This window comes from Pygoscelis adeliae, unplaced genomic scaffold, assembly GCF_000699105.1.
Source record: "Pygoscelis adeliae isolate BGI_AS28 unplaced genomic scaffold, ASM69910v1 Scaffold57, whole genome shotgun sequence".
Taxonomy (NCBI): Eukaryota; Metazoa; Chordata; class Aves; order Sphenisciformes; family Spheniscidae; genus Pygoscelis; species Pygoscelis adeliae.
Window position 1 is genome coordinate 389,043 of NW_008825615.1, and position 14,328 is coordinate 403,370.

The 14,328-nt window shown below is 36.5% G+C and overlaps 1 protein-coding gene across 1 annotated transcript in view; it reads left to right on the plus strand.

Annotated features, from left to right (window-relative positions):
• Positions 1-362: 362 nt before the first annotated feature.
• The window catches only part of RNGTT (RNA guanylyltransferase and 5'-phosphatase), a 186,347-nt gene continuing 172,381 nt past the window's right edge, over positions 363-14,328 (plus strand). The window contains exons 1-5 of the mRNA XM_009333215.1: positions 363-384; positions 970-1,079; positions 7,936-8,039; positions 8,175-8,263; positions 11,831-11,906. Coding sequence (XP_009331490.1) covers positions 363-384; positions 970-1,079; positions 7,936-8,039; positions 8,175-8,263; positions 11,831-11,906 — 401 coding nt within the window. The remainder of the gene's footprint in view (positions 385-969; positions 1,080-7,935; positions 8,040-8,174; positions 8,264-11,830; positions 11,907-14,328) is intronic.

Here is a 14,328-nt window from a genome sequence, read left to right on the forward strand (position 1 = left end):
GCAGGGTCTCAGGTGGTTGCGGCAGGAGGTGTGCTGCTTCCCAGGCAGAGGTGGTGGCAGTGACCTGGGCTCTAAGTTCTTGACTGTTTGGAAGCGCAGGAAGAGCTATTGGGTCAGTACCTGCTGCTCAAATACCCGTTCCTGCTGTGCTTGGAAGGAAAGGCATGCCTGTAGCTTGCTGGGGTTCAGAAAGGAAGAGCTAGAGATCTCTAATGAGATTATTTCAGATATTCTGTGGTGGACGTGATGGATGAAAAATAAAACCAATATTAAAAAAAATTTTGGGTTTCTAGGGAGTGATGGAGGTAGTCCAGTAGTACTAATTCCGGTCAAGTTTTTGTTGTGGTTTTGTAACTTCCCCCATGTCCGAACCACGTGTAGGGGGTATGTTTCAGAGGGAAGGTTGAACACTGCCGCAGAACTCTTCCAATAAGCCTTAAGGAGCACGTTAGAAAGATCCGTAGTGCATAGATGTTCTGGACCAAATGCTTCCCGCGCCGCCCCCCCCCCCCCCCCCCCCCCCGATGGGATGGGGGAGAGCGGTCTTTACTGTGTTTTATGTTTGTGGGTAATCAAAGCTGATGTTTACATGGTTGGGTAACAAACTGTCATTTAAAATGCTATTTTCATGTTTTTAACTGTACCAAGTTTAAATTTTCTCTATTCTGTTGTGCACTGTAGCTCCACAGCTTAAATCACACTAAAAGCTAGCTAAAAATGTTAAATTACTTTGTTTTCGATGAACAGACCTGTATTTCCTTTAAACTTCTAAACTTATTTATGAATTCTGAGAACTCATAACTAAAAAATATTCCAATTCAACTATTATTGATACTTTTCCTGCAATTATTTTTCATTGAAGGTGAACCTCTGAATCTGCTCAGCATGTTGCTTTGAAATCACTAAGTTGTAAGTGTACGTATACATGAGTATACATAAAATACTGCAAAATTTGATTATCTTTCATAGGGAAGTTTTTACCTTTGAAGACAATGTTAGGACCAAGATATGATGAACAGGTTGCTGAAGAAAATCGTTTTCACCCGAGTATGTTATCCAACTACTTAAAGAGTCTGAAGGTAAAGTTAAATTTTCTAGTAATTGAAACATTACTTTCATTACTAATGTTTATTCAAATGTTGCTTTTCAGATTTAAGAAAAAAGTGATTGATGGCTTCCTTTGGGACATCTGTACAGAAAATTTTTGTTTGTTTGTTTACATTTTCAGGTTTTCTCTTCTAAATTGCCAAAAGTACTTTCTTATAGGCAAGAATTGTGCAAAATCCTCCAGCTCATTCAGTGTATTAGCAGCAAGAATCTCACTCTTCTCTGTTATTACTGTTGCATCTTGGAGAGATGTTATTGTCAAAATTCAAATAGTCTGAGTTTGTAGTTTTACGAATGACTTTTGTGTATGGATATGTTAAGTTGCAATTTTGCTTATAGGAGTGAAAGCATTTAAAAGTGAAAGGAGAATTTCATAGAATTCTTCTGTAGTTTCAATGCATAATTTTCTTCTTTAGATGCCTAGAATACTTTATGGTATCTAACCAGTCATACCCAGGTATGGAAGAAAACAATTTATGGATTTTATACAGTACGTTCTTAGTGAAAGAAAATGCGTAAATAGAAAAAAGTTTTAGGAGCATGGATTGGGACCCAGGAAGGTGGGTGGATGCCTTTATCATTGGGTTACAGAGTTGTGCTTCTGGCTTATTTCTTCATTCTCTGTTTCGCCCATTTCTGTCTGTCTACTTCAACTTGCATGTTGTTCTGCATCGTAGCACAACTTTGACAATAAAGGTGGGGAACAGGACCTTTCCAGCTTTTCATGTAGATCTGTGAAGTCTTGTGCCCAGTCCAGTGCATCTGGAGATGTGGGAACTAGGATCTTGAACCTCCCAGGCAAAGAAAGGCCTACAACCTAATTCTTTTAATCTGTTTATTAAACTGTTATATGGAAGGTTACCACCATTTTTTTTGACTGTGTTTTATAAAACTAATCACGCTAGTGACATTTTTTCTGTGTTTTTTTTTTTTCCTGTTGATCAAAGTTAAATTAATTCTGAACTTGTTTAACAATATCAGAGCTTAAACATCAGAAGAATCAGGTGACTAAAATAGGAGAATCTTCATTTTATGAATCTTATTTAGGCTTAGGTATGAAGTAAATGGTGAGCTACTCAGTGTAGCAGCGATAGAAGTACCTGTGGGCTAATGTGATAAGAAAGTACTATCAGTGAAGCATATGTGCCTGTTTGAATTCTTGGGTCTATGCATCTAAATTCTACTTGAGTTCCTCTTCTATGCATTATGTTGCTTTTGACTCTGACCGGCCTTAATAGGCATACCTAGAAGTTTTCCAAAACCAATCTTATTCATGGTTTAAAGTAATTTAAAATCTGCGTATGTTTCGAAGTTATAGAGAACGTCAGAGACTTCAGAGACTTACTCAGAATTTCTGACTATTTGCTTGTTAGTGATTTGTCACCAGAAAAGAAATCATGGTGAGCCTTCATAGCCTTTCCACTAGGCACATGAATCAGTTCTGTTGCAATACTACAAATCCGTAATGTCTTGAGTGACAGCAGATGATTAGACTCTGATAGTACACTTACTAGCATGAGGATCCCCACTTATATTTTGGTAATTTTGGTTAACAAGCAGAACATATAATTCCTCTCAAACTCCCTGTTCTCATCAAATCTATTATATTGTCTTGAACCCTGGTATTGCTGCTAAATGTTTGCTATTTGACAACGTAGGATTTTTTATTTGCCGAGGTATGCAGTGGGTTAGTGGAGTGCTGTATTTGTAGAACAGCGGTTTACCAACAATCTGGCAATGAGATGAATGTGCAATTGAGGAGACCTTGAAAAGTGGATTTTCCCAAGGCAAAAGTAGCTTACTGTGCGTGGTTCTTATCATTTTACTGCAGTGTGTTTTACTGCTAATACTTTGCAGAATGAATCACTTCTGAAGCCTGGTTATTACTTAAGTCCATATAATTTTCTCCCAAATAAGAGACTTCAGCAGAAACTTTTACATCTGGATTTTGGTAATAGTGAGATATTGCTGCTACCACAGATTTTTGAAGGTACCGGTTTAGCATTTAAGACAACATCTGTCTGGGAGGAACTTTCTCTAACAGGCTTCCTGTGCGATTCCTTTTTCTCGTGGAGCTGGTTGCTGAAAATCTGAGTGTTAGAAACTGATTTGATAAGGGATAGCAATTCCGTTTTTCTTCTGATTGCCAATATTGACATAGTATCTTAATGGTCTCATAAAAAAATTTGCAGAAGCAATTGGTGACAGTGTGAATAATTTAATTTTTTTTTATTTCTTTCTTGAGTAGGTAGGTTAGTACTGTTTATGCTTTATAAAAGGTAGTTTTATTTCTGTCATGAAGAGCTAGGACCTTATTTAACTCAAAGGAATGTTCGGGCAATTAGTATGCTCAAGTTACAATATTCCTATTAGGAAAGCTAGTTATCAGTTTTCAGCCACATTATTGTTTTCACGGATAAATTCAATCACTGATTTAAACTATTTCCCTCAAATAAGAAATGCAAGAAAAAAATCCCGGGGCTGGAGAGAATTCAGTGTATTGTAGTATGCTCTCTCCCTCCTGGGGAGGATGTTTTCAAGTTCCAACGTCTGATGAGAAACTTCTGGGGTCATACAAGGGGAACCTAGCTAAGCCCATTTAATTGCACAGCAGCAGAAGAATGCATGCATAAGGCATTAATAGCTGGAGATAGCTGGAATGTGAGAAAGTGAGGAGGAAGGCTTTTATAACTGTAGGAGGATATGGAGAGCCTGGCGAAAATAAGTATGAGCAGAATGGAGGTGCGATGAAGATCTGGGTATTATTGTATGTTGAAGATGAGAATTTCAAGCTATCGCTGAGCTTTTTTTCCTTCTATCCAGTCACCTTTTACAATTAGAAGCAAGAAAAATAACTAGTTTCAATTGTGTTTCGATGTGGTGTCTTGCAACAGACCTTGTAAGAAATAAATGTATGTTTTAGTGAGCAGTTGCTCAACAATTTAAAATTATTCTTTCTTCCAAAGCTGTGTCATTCAATGGGTGTGGTGGATTGAAAGATGTGATTCATGCAAAACATTGGCTGGAAAATCAGTTTTTTCCAGCGGGTGACTATCTATTTTAGCTTAGATAGTCTTTCAAAAATCAGCTCCTATTAAGAACTTTCTAGGAGCAAACCTAGGAGAGCATGACTGAGAGAGTGACTGTGATGACTGGTGTGATGTCAGGGTTCCAGAGCAGAGCAAAGCACCTGTGTGATGAACGTACGTGCACTAGAATCTATTCTGTAGGTGAGAATTGTGGTTGGTGAGGACAAGCATAGTATAACCCCGGTTCAGTGACTGAAATGTGTCAATTCCTGTGGTACCAGTGTTTTTTTGCATGGATTTTTGGAACATCATAATTGTATACTTTGATATGTTACAAAATCCCCCTGCTTTTTTTAGATTTCTTTATGCTTTTCTTTTGCCTTGCACTCTCTAAATTGTAGTGTGTTATGTGCAGCTAATCCCATGAACTAAGAGAGCAGATGTTTATGCTTTCTGTCAAGCAAGGAAACTGCTTTCAGGCCTTACACGCTCTATATATGCCATACATGCTTTTATAGCTTTGGCTAAATGATATTGGATGCCTATTTGGTTTACTGCCTCATGAAATGTGTGAGGAACAGTGTCACTTCACAAGATCTTCACGTGTATATGATTGAAGTGATTTGTAATAATTGCAAAGGAATTGCAGGCCAGAAGTCCTAGAGTCCTGTAGTTCAGAATTTCCTCTCTAGCAGACACTTTGCTATGTTTCATTCTCCTATTCAAATTAAATGCAGCATCCCAAATGCTTGGTGGCACTTTGGGTCTGAAGTACATTGTAGTCTTCTCCTGGCTTCTACATGTCAGTCAGGAAACTGAAATCTGTAAATGAGTACGTTCAAAAGAGTAATTTCTAAAAGTTGAGGGAAAAGCATTGTGTGTATTCTTTGAGCTTAAAAGCTTTGGCATATAATTAATTTTTGTGCTTTCACGCATCTTCTCAGTGATAATTCTTCATTGTAGCAGGAGTTTGGGGAAGTTTGGAGGCTTCTGATGGGAGCATTTGAAACTGTTGGTATTTGAGAGCATTGGGGTTGGGAATTGGCTTTGAGCTTTCAACACTAAAATGGGATTCCCACTCTCCTACTTTTGGATGGGAGGATTTGAAACTATGTTCTGCAAATCACTTGCTTTTCTTCTTGTAGCTCTCCTTTAACAATTTGATATATTAAACGGTGTTTCCTTTTAATCGGGCTCCATGCTTTTATTAAAGGTTGTTTTCCTCATGATTCTTTTTCCCTTTCTCCAGACTGTCAGATGATAACAGCATTTTTTCCAAGAATAATTCACATTTTGGAATGTCTTCTTTCTTACTAGACTGGAACTGAATGCAAAAACCTTTACTTTAAAATTATGTTTTCATTAAATCTTAACCTTACTTTGAAAATAACTTTTTTTCCCCTTAGCTGAGGACATCTTGGAAGTGTTACACCTAACCCCATATTGTACATAAAAGAATAGGTTATCAAGCTGAGCTATGTAGAAGCTGGGGAGGAGGGCAGTTAGGGGGCCATTTATGTGGCTTCATAGTCTAGAGCTCTGGTGAAAACACACCTGATTCTCATAACAGTCTTTTTGGCAACTCTAACCACACTGTTGCTGGGATGCAGAACACAAAGGGAGATGATTATGCTTTTCTGGGGGCATGGCATGTTACTGGAAGATACTCTGTGGATTCCCTCCATGGAGCCATTGCTTGTGTAAAACGGTAGAAAAATATCTAAATAGTTTTCATAGAACTAGCTCATTTTAGATGTACTTTTCTATCCTAGCATGTTGTCCCGTACAATCACCTAGAAGTACTGGTGTGAGAATATATCATTCTCCTCTGAACAGTTATTTTGAACTGGTTTATGTCAGTGTCGTAGTGTTATGGACTTACAATGTGTAGCACCTGGAAATTTTGTGTGGTCTTACTTGTGAATTAAGTAGTCTTTGAGATATTTGCTCAATGCTGTTGAGAATGGAGGGGAAGGAAAGTAATTATTGAATTAATTGCCTTTTGTGTACTTCCTACAAAATTAATCACTGGCTAGTATGCTGTCAGTCTGTATGTTTAGCAGCTTGGTTGACACTAAATATTTGAGCTTTCAGGTGATGTAACATTGTTTTCAGGTGGACCCCTACTGAAGTAGCTTGTATTTCTGCAAAATACAGTAATAAAAGTAAATAAAGCATTCTGAATACAATATACAAAGTTGAAGTAAACAAGGAGAAATTCAGAACTTATTTGGATGTTACACTACAAATGCTTAATGCTGCTGATGTAACATTATGATGCTTTTTAATACCTGATAAATAAAAGTATTGTAAAAATATTATGTAAAAAAGTATGTAAAAATATATCATCAGAACTTTGAATACCGTGGTTAACTACCTCTGTAGATAATTGGAAATTTGTCTTTGGGGTCTACTGAACAACGTATCTATGTGAAGCAGCTGTTTCTGAACTGTATGCCAGTTATAACTGGAATTTATCTTTTCTGAATTGTCTGGAAGCAGTGTTTTAATTTGTAATTCTTCCAACTGCACTGCTAAATTATTGCCAGTCTGTTGACCGTAAGGTAAATAAAACCCGATCATAATCCTGTTTATGAGTATGTGCTGGAGTTTTAAATATATTGAAGACGCAGTGTTCTTCTATGTTTTTGCATGCGTAACATGCTTCAGTGTTAATGTATTTTTAAGTGCACTATTGATGTGTCTTTAAAAAAGATAAAGCTAAACTACCACTCTTAAAATGCTTTTTAAAAAGACATCTGGTTTCATAGTGAGGATCCTACTTGAAAGCATGACATTCAGCATTTTGACCAAAAGCAATTACTTGCACTTATAAGGCAGGAAACCAGGAATACTTTCAGTACACAGGTGTGTTAGTGAGCTGTTTTTGCACAGTAATACTGGGAGGTTTATGGTTGGTGGAAATTTTGTTTGGACCATGGATCAGTAGGATGCACCTTGCTGATGTTCTCTGTGTGTTGGACGCTACCCAGTGGAATTTCTGCTTTCCATCTTGCTTTTTAAAAACATAGTAACTTCCACAAGGCTGCTTTAAAAGACCTATTTTACAGCTATAAAAACCAAACACTAAAAAAGTAAGTTGATGCCCAAGAGGACACATCAGGGTAGAGTGGGCAAGGCAGCCTGAATTCAGGTATGTTCTAACATCTGAGTGGTTGACACGGCCACCTTAATTACTGACAGCTTCTTTGAAGATTTCAAGTTGTTTCACATTTTAGCTTTGAATAAAATGTTTCTGAGAATTTAAGGGAATTTTTGTTTTAAACTTGAAAATGTGTTCATTTGTTTTGCACTCTTAATTTAATGGATGGGTAAATTGAGTTATTTTTTCTGAGAGTATACTTTAATGTATAAGTCTCAGTAGTTAATTTTTCTTACCGTTTGTCCACTGTGCCAGTGTTTAATATTGTTCTACTTAAAGCATAAGAGCACCTGGTTCCACCTTATTTGTCTTTTAACATGTTAAAATAAGTCTTTACCACACACTTTCCTGCTGTTAGTAGATCTTTCTTATTTAGAAATGTTGGTGGGAACAAACTGAAGTTTTTGAATTCATGGCTGGTGCTAATTCAGACGCCAGCTTTCACAAAGAAACACAGATGACTGTGATGGTGGTAAAATATAGATTTTATGAACAAATACAATATTTAGGAATTTTTAAACTTGCAACTGTAGCTTGCTATTGCTTTTAATTTGGATATCATTAGCCATTTAGTATTTATGCTCTGATACTTGAACTGCATATGTAAGTTTGTTTATTATTTTTTTGTTTTTTTAGGTTAAAATGGGTTTACTGGTAGACTTGACCAACACCACTAGATTCTATGATAGGAATGATATAGAGAAAGAGGGGATTAAATATATAAAGCTCCAGTGTAAAGGGTAAGTTGTCCGTACTTTTTTAATATTTAGCTTTTAATTTGAAAGATCACACTGAAGTAATTAGTCTTTTTTTTTTTTTTGTCTCTTCCCTTTCCCCCAGCTGTCTCCTAATCTGTGTGTTCCTGTGTTTTTCAGGCATGGTGAGTGCCCTACACCTGAGAATACAGAAACATTTATCCGTGTATGTGAACACTTCAGTGATAAGAATCCCTCAGAGCTTATAGGTATGTCTTATATCCGTTATATCCACCTTGTATGCATCATTAGTTTTTACTGTTAATTTATTTCATATTTTCTCATAACTGGAGTCTCTTATTCTTAAAAGTCGAAGCAAAGGAATTTCCTCAGTACAGTGTTTATGCATATATAGATTTGATTGCTTTTACTCCAGAAACTAGTGTGTTTCTGGTTTTTTACAGAAACTAGTATGTTTCTGCATCCATCAGTTTGATTACAGCTATTGACTTAATGAGGAAAAATATACAGGCTTAAGAACTGTCTACAAATACATGATACTTGCATTGTGTTTTTGTAACTTCTGCTGATACAAATGCAGGTTATATATTGCCTAAGTGTTGTTTTGGCATTTGATGGCCTGGCTTCCTTGAAGTCATATTTGATAACTGAATGATCAGAGATTCTTTAGCAAATCTCACAAAGTAGCTGATTAATTGCTGGAAACTGGTAGTAGATATTAGGCTAAGTTTTTCTTCTGTGGTGTACTGTCTTGCAGTGAATATTTTAATGTTCTTAAGGATAATTTTTTTTTTCCCCCAGAGCAAAGTAAGTTCTCAGTTTAATTTGGGTGGCTTCTAGTTTTAGTTAAAACCATTTTATTCTGATTTCTGTTAAACATATTAATGTTCAACTCTATCTGCAAACTGTCAGAGACAAGAAATTACTTTGCAGCTGAGTTTCCAGAGTCAGAATGGGTGTTGTCCTCAAGCCACTTTGATGATGCAACTTTCCCGAATCTGAGCGTCTGTGTGACTTAAGAGTGCATGGAACAGTTGTTTGCATAGGTGTCATTGATAAGAGCTTGGTAAACTAAGTTGGTATGTTCATACAGTTTAGAATTCATACAGAATCATAGAATTGTATAATAGTTGAGGTTGTTGGAAAGGACCTGTGGAAATCAGCTAGTCAGTTGCCCTTCCTTAGAGCAGGGCCAGCTAAAGCAGCTTGCTCACAACTGTGCCCATTTGGGTTTTGACCATCTCCAAGCTTGGACACTCCACAACATCTTCTGGCAACCTCTTCCAGTGTTTGCTCACCCTTAAAATATACAGTTTTTTTTTCCTTACATTTAAACAGAATTTATTGTATGTCAATTTGTACCCATTGCTTCTTGTCCTGTCACAGGATACCACTGAGAATCTTTTTTTTTTTTTCAGTGCTTGAGAGATTTAATTTGGGCTCACATTTTTCCACATAATTTTCTTTTAGGTACTTTCTTATTTCTTTATTTCACATAGAATGCAATTTTAATTTAAGACCTATGTTTTCTTCTCTAAACTGTAACGTGAGTATGTGATATGAAAAATGAGGAACTGCTAAATGAGAGCGAATGGGATCAGTCATCAACAATATTTCAGAACTTGCACCAGAACTTGAAATATTGTTGATGACTGATCCCACTCGCTCTCATTTAGCAGTTCCTCATCTTTCACTCTCCTTTCGCAGTTCCTCCGCTTGGTCCTCCAACAATATTTCAGAACTTGAAATATTGTTATGGTCAGCAATTTATATGGAGCATGGATAGCATGGTGATATCCTATAAATAGCAGACCCATTTAACTGGTATTTCAACTTTTAAAATGCCATTCTTAGTGTTGAGTCACTAACTTTTTGACTTTATGAATTTTGGAATATTCCTCCATTATTTAGATTGTTTCACCTCTACGGAAAAAAAAGTCAACTAGAAGAAACTTCAAGAAGAAAAATATCTGTTGACTAAGCTTTTAAATAACCTGTGGTTTAGGCTTTCATAGTAAAAGAGAAATTTTGGGATTTTCCATTTCCCTTCCATGAATTACTGAAAAGTTGTTTCTGGTTCTGACTCCTGTTTCCTCTGACAGAGCATCAGAGGGACTGGTGTGGAGGATGTTTTTATCAAAAGTGAAAGCAGTCTGTAGCAGTGATAGTACCGCACCCGGTGTGATCTTTCCCTTCCAAGCCATTGGTCTCGTTGCTGAGATGCTTCTTATCTTTGTCATGTGTATAAAATTATTGACTTAACCTTCTTGGTAGCAGTAACAGCTGCAGGACTTACTGATAGCAATTGTGTGCAATTTCACTTCCAGTGTCAAGATTAGATAAGAAAAGAGACTGCAATGTGAATGATAAGTGAACAAAATTTTCTATTCAGCTAGAACAATACAGGATGGAAACTTTATTTTTGCAACTTGAAGGACTGGAGTATGCCTGCCAACCTTAAGGAAACAAAGTGCAAAAATTTCGCTTAAGCCGAAAACGAAGGAGGCACGGTTGCTAGGAACAAATTCTATAAGGAAGCTGAAATTAATTTTGTTTGATGCAAGTTACACAGCTTTTAATATTATTAAATGGTTAGAATGGATGAATCCAATAAATTCCTAGTAGTTTTTGCCTTGCTTTATTAAGAGGGGAAGCTTGGTGGGGCGGGCACAAAACCTGACCCTGATACAGTTGATAAATATTTCTGTTTACCCATATAAAGTTTCTGGTTTTTATCAGTCTACTCTTTGTAGACATTTTTTGGATCTTCAGTAAAAAATATAAATACTTACAGTGTAGGGGAGCGTCTAGGAAAAAAGATAGATATTCACATTTTGTCTGAATAAGCATCAAGTGAATAAGCATCAAGTGAATTCACTAACTGTGGTAGAAAAATAAGGAAATCAATAAAAGCTTAAGTGACTTGCTTCATGGTCACAACTGAAAAATATGTTAATATTAAGAATAATTGCATTTGGCGTTAGTGGAACCTTTAATACTCTGATATTTATAATTTAAAATGCAGTATGAGGAAAAGGCAACATCTTGCCCGAATCCTTCATGACATGTTTAATAGCACAGATTTTCAGACTGGTTTGTTTATCGCTAGATGGTGCTGTTGCTTTGAGAGAAAAAAAAAAAGTTCCAATGCATTTGACTCTCCCTTTCTTTCACTGGGGGATGAACTCAGTAAAATAGAGGCCGAAGACTTAATTCTTTTTTTCTTACATTGAAAAGATAAGTAATTCAAGGTGATTATACTGTTGTATAGTTTTCTTTTTGTAGTTTTTTTTTTTTTTCCAAATTAATAAGTCTGGTCTTAGCATGGTAATAGTAAATTTGAAATAGAATTGTGGTCTATTGACACCGCTTTCAAGTTTGAGGTAGGGTAATCTGGATATTATTTTCATGCCTGATGATGTGAAATGAATGTCATGCTTGTTGAATCCACTAAAAGCATAATTGTTGAATTTGATTGTATTATCTTCTGATAAGCATTTGAGCAGTCATAAAAAAATACTTTGAATCTTATCTGTATTAGCCATATTTCAGTTGCATTAAGTTAGTGCTCTTGAGTTGGGATAAACTGAAGTATCCTATAGTCTTTCTGCTAATAATTTGCAGAAAGAATGTAATAAATTGCTTTTTAGGCTTATGTGCCTTACGTGATCTGGGCTGCCTTGATGGGAAGGGAGATAGATAGCTCTTTAATGTTACTGATGAAGGTAGAAGGATCCGAAAACACAGTTGTGAAACTAAAGCATGTTTGTTAAAACTACTTGCAAATGATTATGCCTTTGTCTTGTCTTGTCTAGGTGTCCATTGCACACATGGTTTCAATAGAACTGGATTTCTGATCTGTGCCTTTTTGGTCGAGAAGTTGGACTGGAGGTAACTTTGAACATTAATTCCTAGGGATTTGTGGAGAGTGACCAAAGGCATCTTCAGTATGTTTCACTCATTGTCCTGACAGCTATCCTAGTGTGTTCACTGTTTGTTATTTTTAAAACTGCCTACTAATCTTGAGCAAACAACCTGTATTAACATTATTCATATCATCCCTTGGTAGTTTAGCCTGTTTCAGTCAAGCTTTCTAGGTCTGGTAGGTCAAAGGTCATCTGTACCTGCTGTGTGTGGGCTTTTAGGAGTGTATATCTTGCATTGTGTCTCTTCCCTGTGACATGTCCCACATTTTGAGTAAGAATGTAGAGTTCAGAGATGCCTGAAAGGTTATTTCTGTTACTTTTTCATCTTTTTCATGTAGGTTTGCATGTAGGCTTTTTCTGAGTTCTGAAGAGAAGAGATTAGCTAGAGCAACAGCAAAGTGACATACTTGCTTCTGAAGGGTTGGGGGGAGACCAAGTCCTTGTTTCCTGCTTGTTGTCTGACTGAGGTCTACAGCATGCTTCTATACAGACTCACCTGGGTTTTTTGTGATTTAAAAATGTTGGTGCCTTCATAAAGAGGAGTGATCTTTTTCGAATAACATTAGTGTAAAAAAAAAAAAAAATTGCCTGTATCATGCTAGTGGGCATGGCTTCTGCATGTTTGGTAGTATTCACGAAACACTTTCCTTGCTGGCAGGGTCCTGTCCAAGGCATGTTTCTCAACAAGCCCCTTAAGCATTCTGATGATGTTTCTTGTATAGGCCTTTAAGTGAAGAAAATTCTACTCCTGTTGCAAAATTTTCTTATGACTGGACATACAGTTATTTGGTGCTTAGCATGTATGTGCAAGCTGTTTGCAAAGAACTAGGTCACTGTTGTCTGTTAGTAAACTTGGAATAAAGACATTGGAGTAATGGAGACAGAACACCATTAGCAGTGGGTGGCTGAATCTTGGCAGAATCTTAGCTGAGTATAGGATGTAGACACGGATACAAATATCTTTATAATATGATTCTAGTTGTTCCTATGAACTAACAAATTTGTATGCTTTCAATCTAAATTTAAAAGCAGCATGCAGTGATTAGACTCAGAATTGGTTAATTGTTCTGAAGAGGAACCGCACTTGAATCTATTTGAATCTCCTGCTTTTATGCAGCTTCTCTTTATTTTCAAACCTCTGTGGGAAAAGCCTTAAAACTTAACAGCCATGTCTTATTTTTTCTGCTTCATTCAGGTAGTTAATTGTATCAAGTTTGTTTATCTCGGTCAGATTTTTTTTAACAGAACACCCAGGTATCACCTGGTAGGGAAAAATGTTCGCAGCAAAAGAATGCATTTTGGCAAGGTGGTAGTTAATGCTAAGCATTATATCAAGATAAATCCAATCTGCTCTATCATTCTTTAAAATAAGGCACTGTTACTTGCTGATGAGGAAATAAGATTTTGCTGATGGAAAAATCCATCCATATTCATTCCTTAAGCATATGATATAGGAGTGCTGCTGATGTATTCTGAATACTGAGATGTATTTTACAGTTAGTTTAAAGAAAGGTCATCCAGACTGAAAGCTCTCCAGCTAGCGATCAGAAACCTTACTTGATTCTCTTTTTCACAACTCATTTTTCCCAAAGACTGCTATGTTTCTAGAACTTGCAAAATATGTTTTCTTTCAGCTAGGTTTCTGTGCTTGAAATCTGTGCTGCCTCTTTTGGCTTTCATTACCATCTATTCCACAATAGTATAGAGTTCTTCCAATATCATCAGAGACAAATTTGAACGTCTTTTAGGCCCCATCCCTTTTGGTTTGTTTTGTCCTTTCAATGGCATTGATTACAGAAGATGTGAAACAATTTAAGAAAGATACCAAAATAAAACAATGTCCTGCGAGGAAGAAATTAGGAGTCTTAGAAAACAGAATGGGGAAGAAAGCTCCCTCTAAATAACACAGATTCTTTTACTGTCATTTCTGAGATCTGATGACTGACCATCTGATAGTCTCACTCTGGAAAATGTTTTGTTTTCTACTCTTACCAAAGATCAGAAGAGAGAACCAAACTTACTGGTTCTTAGGAAGTGTTTCTGTCTATTCTGGGAAATTTGCCTCAAAGTTCTCAGGCTCCTTCCTATACTGTACAGATCAGACAAAAAAAAAAGCCTTGCGTATTTAAATTCTTTTTTCCATTTTAGCTATGTGTTTTCCCTGTTCCAGTGGCAGGTTATTTTCTTATCTGAAAAAAATGCTTTTCACAGGATGTAATATGTGCTTTTGTTCCAGCTTTAAGATATGTGCTGGTCAAGAAGCCTAACAGGGGCATGCACCATTTGTGGTTTCTCCTCTCTTTTATTTAGCAAGATTTCTAAATGTTGATCCATGGAGCTTTATTCTTCCACGCAGCCATGATAAATTGAAGACAAAATTATGTCCA